A 12,293-nucleotide genomic window follows, 5' to 3' on the forward strand; every position below is an offset into this window, starting at 1 on the left:
TGTTCTGGTGATAATAATGACTGTATGGAATGGTAATATTTTTTATAAAAACCCTTTATATATGAATCACTAGATGTAAAGAACACTGTATTTAATAAAACAGCAGTAAGTTTAAGGAACAGGGAAAAGAGAGTTAGTTTCTTGGGGTATTTAAGTGGAAAAAAATCAAATACAAACTAACCTTGAGAACTTCAAAATCTCCTAGAGGGCTTCTTTTCCTTTCTTTGCTTCCCTGTTTTTTCTCATTGTCCTCCAATAGCTTCTGTAGTTCTAGTAGCTTCTTTTCTTTTTCCAAAGCATTTTTTTCTGCAGTTTCTACCTGCATTTCAACCACCTGGCTTTCTAATTCTGATATTCTCAAGGTCAGTGCTGACACATTTGACTCCACCTCATTTTCCATTAGTTGGTTTAAATTCTGTGTATTTGTTCCTCCAGGTTCTGGTGAAACTGCTTGTTTATCTTGACAGAATTTTGCATATTCTTTAACTGCTTCGAGTTGGACCTGACTCACAAGAGCAGCAGCCACCTTTTCCTCAAGTATATTTTGCAGGTTTGCCATCTTCTTTTTCAGTGCTTCTTTTTCAGACTGGCCTTGCTCCTGCAGGTCCTTTATTTGTCTATGACATTGGGTAAGTTCTAAGTCCTTTGCACTCACAGTGCTCTCAAGTTGTAGCACCTGTGTTTGCAAACTGCTTATGGAAACTTTGCTGTTTTCTTCAAAAGATTTGAGGTAAGTCGGATTTTCTAGGGGTTTACGAGCACCCTCAGTAAGGACTACTTCTAGTCCAGGTTTGTTTCTGCTCAGATCATCTACAGCCATGTTAACACTTTTCTCTGGTATACTATGGATTTCTTCCATATTTTCACGTTCTCTCTTTAAGCTACATAATTCTTGTGTTAGCTGGTTCATTTTTAAATTGGTTTCTTTAAGTACACTTTTTGTCAAGGCCATTTCTTCATTAGTGGTTTCTACTTGCTGTTCCAAAGCCAGTTTTTCAGCTATTACTATATCCAACTGATGTTTTAAACTATCTGCTTCTTCTGGGAGAGAATTAGTAACCACCGATGTCTTCTGTTCAATATTTGCCAATTCCTGTTGAAGCTTTTCAATCACTTCATTGAGCTGCTCAATTTCTTCTTCTCTATTTTTCTTCACACGTTCTTGATCACTCATCAAACATTCTATCTGGGTTTCAAGATCGCTTATTAGTTCATTTTTTTCTTCAATAACCTATTAGTTAACAAAAAAGTAACATATACAATAAATATGTATTTATATTTAGGGAATTTTATTTTATTTTAGGGCAGGATCTTAAAGTGTTGATCACACACTCAAAAATAATTTACTTCTCAGACATCCTAAATTAATTTTAATATAGACCAACAGTCCTCCATCACATCAAACAAGGACCTTATTTAGAACATCATTCAGAAAGTCATTAAACATAAAGTAATTTAGGCATTTAATAGATGATTTCCTATAAGTAAAATAGTCAATATCAATACAATCTAATTGAAAAGGATGCAGTATTGAAATATAACAGTCTATAACAGGATAAAGTACTGAAATAAAAGTCTAAAACAGTGCTCAAATGTCATTATCTTATTTAACTCACACAAAATAGAAGAATTTTTAATAGATTTGGTTAGAGTCATATGATGAAATCTGAGTCACCAGAGACTCCCTATAAAACATCAAAAATCTTTGACAATGTTAGGAAGGAATAAACATATACATACCTTGTTAAACCAGTATGTCTTATTAAATTAAAATTAATGGGTAAAAGAGAATTAAAGTTTTACTTGGTTTTTACATTCACAAAGAAACTGAAAAATAACCATCTTGCCCTTTAAAATTCTAGCTTAGCCACTATGGAAAACAGTATGGAGGTTCCTTAAAAAACTGAAAACAGAGCTACTATATGATCCAGCAATCCTACTCCCGGGCATGTATCCACAAAAGACAAAAACTCTAATTTGAAAAGATACATGCACCCCAATGTTCATAGCAGCACAAATTACTATACATAAAATAGATAAAGAACAAAGATTTACTTTATAACACAGGGACTCTGTTTAATATTTTGTAATAACCTATAATGGAAAATAATCTGGAAAAAAAAAAAAACCTAGATCACTTTGCTGTACACCTGAAACACAATATTGTAAATCAACTATACTTCAATAAAAAATAAAAAAATTCTAGTTTAAATAATTTCATGTAATAATTTTAAATTAGTGTACCTTGTTATCTGTTGTAATTTTAAGTTGATGCTGAAGTTTTGTAATTTGCTCATTCAATTGGTCAATTTCTACCTCTTTTTCCTGCATTATTTGAGCAAATTTCCCAAATAGTACATGTTGGTCCTGGGTAGAGATAGGATCAGCTTGCTTTATGGCAAATCCCAGTTTCTCCATTTCATCCTAGGAACAAAAATAACCATCCCAGTTGGATAGGGCATTACACGTGATTTTCAGAACATTCTGTCAATTAACTCTTACCAAGCTACAGCATCTAAAACATACAAATGAAAAAAAAATCAGAGCTATTATATAATTATTGTAAATCAATAATTCTTAAAATGTTTTGATAAAGGTCTCCAAAATTTTTCATTTCTGATGAATTCAAATGTTTATGTTGGCTTGAAGATAAATTCCATGCAAATCCATCTGCAGCTAATGTTCCTCTTTTAAGTATTATTTAGCGGCTGGATTTAGCAAATGCTTAATACTACAACTACTACACAAGACAAAAACAATGAATTATTTAGAGGCAAAGTTTTCGTTAAGTAATTACCTTAAATAATTTGTTTTCTTGTTCAAGTTCTTGTAGGCGGGTAGTAGATTCCTTTTTCTGTATTTCTAATTGCATATGTAGTTGCTGGACTTCTTCATTCTTATTTTCCAGTTCTTCTCTGAACTGTTCTAACTGTTCTTCTAAGTTTGTGATCTTTGATACCAAAATTATCAAAAGGAAAGAGAAAAAACTGTTCATACAAATGTTTATTTGTCAAGAGAGAATGAAAAGTGCTGTATTGGCTCTATAGTATATATGCTTAAAACACGTGAGCCATGAGAATAAAGGAAAGGGGTTTCTCTAAGCCAGATGTAACTGTGTGGTTTCTAGACATTTTCAAACTAAACACCTTTAAACCATCCTGCCCAAAGCAAAGACGAGACCTTCAGAGGAAGGATACAAGGAGCCATTTCCTACCTAAAATTATCCTCTGATAAAGCATAAAAGAGTCATGGGAGGAAGGAAAACAGTCCACATTTTAGATCTTATTTTATGTTAAATTAATTGCTATTAAAAATGCTCAAGAAAGCTGCAGAATTAGGTCAGTTATTTTAGCCACCAAGTGAGATTGGCTCAATTTAGTCCATATTAATACTTAACCCAATGAAAGGTTTGGCAGCCACATGCCTTATTTGAGCAGAAGGAAGCAGAGGTAGATGCTAAGAGCAAGAGACCTTTAGGTCTGAAATAACAGAAACTTAAAGAGTAAGTTAGTAAAACCATTTTAGGAGAAAATTAGAGTGTTCCTATATGTAGGACAACTGAAATTCAGCTCATTTCTGAGCACAGATTACCACTAATGGTAAAGCAACTGCTCTTTGATGGCTATGTAGAGACTGAAACTAATGATGAATATTAAGAGTTTGGTTTAATATTTGGGTTTGGTTGAGGAGAGGAACAGTCATTTAGCTCAATGCTTTGTAGCTTCTTAATACATTTTTAATGAATGGATTTTCAATGTGTATTTACCTATGATCAAAACTGCTGCATTAAAAGCAACCTAAGACATAAGAGCAGCATTTAGTGGCAGCTGGCTCAGAAAGTACGTATAAATCATTTATTACCTTAGAACTTGAAAGGGGGCATATTCTGATTACATACCAATATGTAATCAGAATCATATCTTAGCATTAGCAAGACAAAGACCTTCAGAATCATTTAGCCTAATATTTCATTAATAGAAATCATACTGATATGATGACATATCAATAGCCATCATTTATAGACATTTTACTGTTAGGCACTGCATAAGATGCTTTATATGTATTATTTTTTAAAAAACCCTGTAACAACTTTATGAGATCTTTACTAGGATTATCTCCATTTCAGAGATGAGGAAGGGGGTCACTGAGAGAGGAGCACCTTGACCTGCAGTCACAAGGCTAGTATGTGGAAGCCAGTTTTTGAACCTCAGGAGTTTACCTCTGGAAGCTTACATTCTTAACTATCATTTATCCTGCTTCCAATAATTAATGTCTAAGACATATTTAAATAATTTTCTTTAACACTGATATTAAACTCAGTAGGCACACCTTAAATATAGTTAGTAGTTGTGCATATATAATTATCAGGTTAGTTTGCTGAAAATTGTGATGACTATATCTTCTTCAAAGTTACCTAATATAATGGTATTTACACTTATCCCTATCTTCTATGACTACTTTTGATGACAAGGTATTATTTCAACATATACATAGATATTTAAGTTCAAAATTACTGCCCTTGCCCTGCCTCACCTGATACTTATTTTCTTTTTTGATAAAACAGTTTATGGTCAAATTCTTAGCCTTAATATTCAAAGAGTGGTCCCTGGAGCAGAAGTGGCCTCACCTGGGAACATGTTAGAAGCACAGATTCTCAAGCCCCACCCCAGACCTACTGAATCAGATTCTTCATTTTAACAAGATCCCCACGGGATTCATATGCACATTAAAGTTTGAGAAGCACTGGTCTAAAGCACTAACATTCCCATCATAAGCAGCTGAACTTGAGGCATCAAAACAGAGACTTCAATTCCCAAAATGACACTGTAAGGCATTCTCTTCTCTTACTCAGCCAGACTTCAGTTGCAGTCCCTGGCTGTCTTATTACTGAGTCTATGACAACCAAAAACCAGAAAAATATTATTAAGGTCTAAAAATAGAACGGTAGCTTTCTGGTTTAACCTTGTTCTATTTAGCTACCAAATGATATCTAGACTGTTTGGATTACATTAATTTGCACGTATTTGTGTTTTAAGTATTCTTCTCTTTCAAATGTGTGTGTGTGTGTGTGTGTGTATGTATGTATATGTGTGTATACATATCCTAGTTAGATAGGAGATTCCTTGAAGATCGGTACTGGTTTTACAATTGGACAGTGGTGTTCTACACACAGGAGTTCAATAAATGTTGAATGACAGTCTATAATACTTCTCACCAACAGCGCAAAACATGCCGGATGTTTTGGCAGTATAGCATCACAGGGCTCCAGAATCAGAGAAATCGAGGAGGAATTCTTGTTTAACCACTTACTGTGTGACTATGAGCAAGTTCCTTAACCTCTCTTAAGATCTGGTTTACTCATGTATAAAGTGGAAATATCAATAGAACCTATCCTCAGGGAGACTGCAAGGGTTAATGACATAAGATGTTTAAAATACTTAGCACTTTCTAGCACAGACTTCAACAAAGTTAACTATTATTATTTACTATTGCCATTTGTAAGCTAGATCTCTTTAACTCAATAAAGAGCTAAAACCACCTTCACAGAGCTAAAACCTAACTGAAGGCATCTTTTTCTTAAAGAAATTCTTCCTTCTGTTTCTCTCCACATTATTCTCCTTCTCTTATACATCCTGAAATTCCTATCTTCTAAGGTTTTCTTCTCTTTCTATTCATTTTGAATTTCTAAATACTGTAATGAACTTTAAAACAAAGTTTTACACAAACAGGCTATGAGAGTAGTAGGAAGTATCTCAGATATAATGACACATAGACATCTTATGTTTATACTATCAGATATCTGAAAACATTTGCCTAGTACAGGAGAGAATGCTTAAGAAGTTATTTGCATTAAAAGATATATGTTTCAATTTTACATTCCTATCTTTCAGTCTCCAGTTACTGAGTGAGTGGGTTCTGACAGAATACTTGTCACTGTTATTCAAACGTGAATAACAGTGACAAGTATTAGTAGACCAACATTAGCCATCAGTTTAATTCTTTACTCATTCAACATGGCTGCCTCTGTTTCATCTGTAAAAACTGGGAGCTGGTTGACAGAAGCTCTCTAAGGCCTCTTGTAGTTCCAACAACTATGAGTTTAAGTAAATGGGAGGCAGTTATTGGATACTTACTTCAAGAAATTAAGGTGTTAAGTAGCGTTAAATAAAATTCAAATGACAATAAAAATATAAAATTAGTAAACTTAATCAGTTATCCATAATCAAGTATCATTGCCTTTGCGACCAGTTTTGGAGTTCCATCTTTTTAGAAAGCAGACAATTTATTTGATTATTTAGTGTAAGGTAAATCTTTAAATGTTAATTCTTTCCGAAACACACAGAAGTGGTTACGTTATCAACAAAAATGTTCTCTGTCTCTCACATAAAAGCCAAAAAACAAAATAAATACGAATCTCTTAGATAAACATTAGTCAGTACTATGTGAAAATGAGAAAATAACCATTCTCATGGAAATGATCATTTCCATTAGTCATTTATATAGATGACTTTTTTCTCCTCCAAACTACAAGCTCTCCAAGCTATAGTTTTAGCTGACATCTAAATCATTCTTCTATTTTTCAAAGCACTCATTAATATACTGTTTACATTCAATAAATATTTCTTAAAATACATCAAATGTCCTGAGAAAATTATATGCAAAGAGATAAAAACGTAATTAAAAATTCTGAAACATTTAAAATATGATATAGCTAGACGACACAGAGTACAATATGCTTTAGAAAAACTAATGGTAGACAAAGGTTTACATAATTAGGAACTGGAAATTACTGCTGTTTTAAAAGTGCATTTTCTGTTTTTTTTTTTTTTTTTTTGGAAAGGGAGGGAGTAGAAAAACATAAAAGAACTTTATAGAATTACTTTATTATTAATCTTTTAAGAACATGTTTAGCATACTGTAAAAAGGCACTGTTATCTCCCAGGGCAATACAACTTAAAAAAAAACCAAAACCCACAGCAAAGTAGCAGTAATTCAAAGCCTATGGTAAGGTCAAGAGGAAGATACTGCCTTGGGCCCAAGCCCTACTATCTCTCTGGACTCTCCTCTTCACTGAATTCATACCTACCAAACCAGCCACCTTTTCTGTCCTCAAAACTTCCTCCCGTGTCCAAGCGTTTTTACTTGTCAACCCTCTTCTTCATTCCAGTTTATTTGTTCAAATGTTTACTGTCTTCCAAGTTCAACTTAGGCAATAAGCTAAGAAACTCTAAACTTTAGTTTTAGACCATAAACTTCATTCTAATCAAATGATATTTTCTAAAATAATTCAAGCCACACTTTGTCATTAAAAATAAACTTACCTCTTTTTCCTTTCTGTCTATGGCATCTCGCTCAGCCTGCAATTGTATTTCTAGAGACAATTCCGCTTTAGCTTCTACAGATCCAAACTGTCTTCGGTCCTCTACCTTTAAATATATAAGAATTTTCTCAAAATTTCAGACATTAAATCCTGACTATCTATTTTAATTGGAGAAGTAGCAATTCTATTTCTCTAATTAAAAGTAGATAATCTACATTAGTGAATGATCAAAAGTTACAACATTCAGTCTTGAATGCATTTTATACAAATTAAGACAGGAATTGCTTGACAATCTTAAAATTCATTTCTCAGACAAAATGAAGGCTATCCCCTCAACTGCTCCCCTCCCAATTTCCTTATCCTGCTCTTCTTTCATTCATCTTTGCTTTCTGTAGCATAACAGGAACAGATCTCATTGCTTCTTAGTTTGGGGTAAAGCATCAGCCTAAACTGGTGCTTACAGCTTTTTCACTTTGCTATTATTTTAGAATCACAAACTTACTGCTGGTTAAAAGGGCAATTAATTCTTCTGGTTTAATTAATCTTTCTTTATCAGGACTCATATGCAAGGAACATTTGGAGATAAGAATAAACAGAAATGGTTATGATGTCAATGAAGACATCAAGATATATACACTATGCAATAATATCAACAAAGCACCATCAGTGATTTTTTTAATTAAACTGATGTTCGGGGCTTCCCTGGTGGCACCGTGGTTGAGAGTCCGCCTGCCGATGCAGGGGACACGGGTTCGTGCCCTGGTCCGGGAGGATCCCACATGCTGCGGAGTAGCTAGCCCCATGAGCCACAACTACTGAGCCTGCACATCCGGAACCTGTGCTCCGCAACGGGAGAAGCCACGACAGTGAGAGGCCCGCGTACCGCAAAAAATTAAAAACAAAAACTGATGTTCATGTAACTAAGAGTAATCCGTACTAAAACACTTGATAAAATTAACCAAAAGAAAATGTCACACCTTTTGAAAACTGTCCGTACTCATGAGTAAGGCTTGCTCCAATTCCCTTACTCTGAACTCCAGTTTCTCAATTTCTTCATTACGCTCCTGTATATCCCTCTGAAGCTGCTCTTTAGAGAGCAAAAGCTCACTGCACTTGTCTGTTTTTTCTTTCAGATGATTTGTTAACTGTTCAACCTGGAAATATAATAAGCAAAAACTGTAATGTTAAAAAATGTAAGCATGTTAATAATATATCTATCCTCATTTCAAAAAGGATTTTTAGACGCTATGCTAATTTTATTTTTGATAAGGATAGCGCTATTGTCTCCCACTACAGCAACGTTTTCTGAGTTGATACATCTAAGCAGTACTAGTAAAAGAGAAATAATATTGCTTTCACCAAACCTTTTAAAAAAGTTCTCTTAAGACTAACAGTTTCTCTAGCTAGGAGGAGCAACAATACATTTTTGAATAATGTTGAATTACAAGCTCTAATGGCACAGCCACACCAAAACCTAATAAAACAAGTTTACACAGTACTGACTTAACATTTATATGTAAGATAAGATGACCTAAAAAACTTTCATGGATTATGTTTTTCTTTCCACAAATGGTTATATCGATACATATAATAATACAATGCTTCTAAATACCACAGGGATGGGAGGAAATTGGGGACCTTTAGTATAGTCACTTGGAAAGCTTTGCAGCCTACAGATTCCACCAGCCCAGAACAGAGGTGAGAATACCAGGTGCTGAGAGGGATTTGTGTACCCTGAAAGTTTCCCTAAGTGATTTCTGATATGCAGCACCATTCAAGTGAATGGCTCTGTGATGGAAGGATACAGGAAGGATCAATAAGATAGCTTGTGAAATTAGTTCTAATCAAGTGAAGAGAGAAAGCTTATTTAAAAAAAAGAAACGTGATGGTAAGAAAAAAAGGAATTCTACCTTACTTCAGTGAGATACTTTCAGGAAATTATCTAAAAATGGCACTTATTCCTCAAAACATTAGAAGAAATGCAAGCTTACCTACAATTACAGGTTCAAGGATGACAGTAATAAAGCCTGAGGAGAAACTTTAACAATAAAAGGTGGACTAAGTTTGAAGTGAGGGCAAAGGAAAAGACAGTAAAGGCGGTATAGCAAAATGGCACAATATACTGTTACAGTTAGATTTTTTTTTTTTGATCCTGAAAAAATCAGAAGCTGGGGACTCAGATCTGGCAAAGTAAGGAGAAAACAAACGGATCAATGATTTGGAAGAAAATCAAATACACACATCCTCATTAGTTTCTTGAAGTTTCATGAATGAGGCAGCTCACTCTTTTTAAATTTAAGAAAACAAATAGTAGGAAATGACAGGAAGTTCTAGAGCTTAAATATTCTTTTGAGTGTCAATGAACACACAGCTACTTTTCAAAATCTAAAAAGGTCAGGAACAAGATGAATAACTATAAACTCTGTGGGGACTGATAACTTTTCTACTGCTCCAATAGATAAGGCTGTTCTACATCAGTTTCCTTCTATTAAATGAGAATGTAAATAACATTTTACTACAATGAGTTTATCGGTATTTTATACTTCTTTGGAATTTTTAGGGTTTCAAGAACCTTCTCATATTGAAGTAATATTTAAGTTTCTGATTTTGAAGATTTATATACAATAGAAAGAAGTCCTTTTAAGTTTTTTATTATATGCATCTTATTTTGCACATAATATACAAATTATTGTACGGTAGACAGTATCAGTAAAATTCTTACCTCTCTAGTTTGATGTTCACTGATAGGCTGGAATCGAGGTATGACCTTAAGTTGCTGTTCTAGTTTCTGTATTTCCTGTTGGAATACATCTCTCTCGTGTTCTCTATCAATGGCTTGCTCCTGAAGTTTAATAATAATAGTAACTGAAGAAATAACATTTATTGAAGCTATTATTTCCCTTACTTCCCTTTAATTGTAGGCACAGTTTTGTTTGAAGACGAACAACTGATGATCACGGGAATACCCCAAACCAAAAAGGTTTAAAAAGATAACATTTGTTGTATGGTACATAACCTATTACGGCTCTTCAACAAAAATTTAAGCATTTAAATGTTATCTGAAGCACAACACTTTTAAAAATCCAAGTAATGTTAAACACAGAATGAAATACATATGTTCTTCTTAAAATGAATTTACTTTTTTGGAAGAAAGGAGGAATTTCACTATTAATTTAGTCATTAAACAAAAAAAAAGTAGAACAAATTGTGTTGTAAATCAATTTCTTTTATTTTAATCTAGGTTTTACACCTAAAATTATAAAATGTGTAAGAATCTTATTCTATGATCTGTGAAGATAACACACGGCTTAAATGAAATCCCAAGGAAGAAAATCCATGTGAAATTAGAGACTTAACATCTTTTTGGAAGAGAGTAATGACAGCATGACAACTGTTCCAGTCCTTTGTTTCCAGGGCACACTTGTTACCTGTGTATCTTTTATGGGTTAAACATTGGTGGCCAATTAGCTTTTAGGATCCTAACTTGCTTTGGCTATTGGTTAAGAAAAAGACTAGGACAAACTTCTGAACTATGAATTTGGAAAGGCTAACTGGTAAGGCTTACTCATAATCTGCCTGTACTGCTTTTAATTCTGAAAGCTGCACAATAAAAATTACTAGAATTTTCAATCGAAATAGCACTTTTCAATTAATTAGTAGATGACACATATAGATGGAAATATTAGAATTTAAGAGTCCCTCCATAATTTAAAATCCACAACCTAGAAGAGCAGCAAGTAGCATTCCACTGAGAAAATTAATATTAATGTTGAGAATACTTACATCTAAAAATTTTCTCATTTTTTCTAACTGCTTTTCCAGTGCTTGGTTTTGCTGTCTTAAATCCATTAGTTCAGCATTTTTTTCCTGTTCCAGCTCTATAAATCTACTGACTTGTTCCTCGACATCTATTTCTAGAGCTTTCACTTGTTTTTGAAGGTCATCGCGTACTTTTTCAGCTTGACACTGTACCTCTAGTTTTTCCTTCATCAGTTTTTCTGTCTCCTGTAGTAATTCTGTTTATAAGTGAAAAAATATACTACATTAAATCACAATTAATGATGTTATGATAGTGAAACCACCCATAACTGTACTCAAATTTTAACTTCATGAAATAAAGGAGACGAGTTTTACTTCAAACACATGTAAGAAAGGAAAATATTCTTATGAAAATGTCAAAATAACATATTCCTATATAAGTAAGCAAGCTAGTATCAATAAAATTGTACAGAATTAACAGAAAGAAAATGTCCTGTCACTAAAAACAGTATTTTTGTGAAAAGAGCATAGTAAATGACCCCCTCAAAATCCACTTTCACTATAAGGAAAAGAGCAAAGTCTAATCAAATTCAAGCACAGAAAGAACTCACCTCAGGCAAAAATCAATTCATTTAAACCCATAAAGTCATTTTTATATGCACAGTACACACAGTACACACAGAGATCAAATACTTTAAACCTTTAACCAAGGCAAGTAAGAGTTACAGAAAAGAAATAGAACTAGAATCAGAATTTCCTGTTAGCCTTACTCCTTATTAGAGCCACATTCCTGACTTAGTCTTGCATGCTCACATGTATGTGTATCACGGGAAAATTGACAAGTACGAGAGGTGTGGTGTGGTGCTTAAGAGCAAAGACTGTGGGTTCACATCCTAACTGCCACTTGTCTCTGCAACACTTAACATGATGTCCTTCAATTTCCTTATATGTAAACTGGGGACAGTAACAGTACTGATCTCTAAGAGTTATTGTGGAATCAAATGAGTTAATATATGTGAAGAACAGTGCCTAGACTATGGTAAGCACTACATATAAGTGTTAGCCATTATTATTAATATTAATCATATAATAATAAATTACATATAGCAAAGTAGAACAATTCTCTAATGAAGAAAATGGAAGGAATATAACTCTAGAGTCTTTACACTAACTGGTCTGTCAACACTGTACTCAGGATTAGAAATCTACAGAA

General features: G+C 33.6%; 1 protein-coding gene across 11 annotated transcripts in view; it reads right to left on the reverse strand.

The window, feature by feature from the left end:
* Positions 1-12,293, reverse strand: part of AKAP9 (A-kinase anchoring protein 9) — a 147,669-nt gene that overhangs the window by 25,338 nt on the left and 110,038 nt on the right. For all 11 annotated transcript variants that reach the window (XM_024767016.1, XM_024767014.1, XM_024767013.1 and 8 more), the window contains 7 exons: positions 11,105-11,337; positions 10,044-10,163; positions 8,299-8,475; positions 7,323-7,427; positions 2,798-2,950; positions 2,245-2,424; positions 182-1,231 (listed from right to left, as the gene is read on the reverse strand). In XM_024767016.1, coding sequence (XP_024622784.1) covers positions 182-1,231; positions 2,245-2,424; positions 2,798-2,950; positions 7,323-7,427; positions 8,299-8,475; positions 10,044-10,163; positions 11,105-11,337 — 2,018 coding nt within the window. The remainder of the gene's footprint in view (positions 1-181; positions 1,232-2,244; positions 2,425-2,797; positions 2,951-7,322; positions 7,428-8,298; positions 8,476-10,043; positions 10,164-11,104; positions 11,338-12,293) is intronic.

This window comes from Neophocaena asiaeorientalis, unplaced genomic scaffold (assembly GCF_003031525.2).
Source record: "Neophocaena asiaeorientalis asiaeorientalis breed wild unplaced genomic scaffold, Neophocaena_asiaeorientalis_V1.1 scaffold70, whole genome shotgun sequence".
In the NCBI taxonomy this organism is placed as follows: domain Eukaryota; kingdom Metazoa; phylum Chordata; class Mammalia; order Artiodactyla; family Phocoenidae; genus Neophocaena; species Neophocaena asiaeorientalis.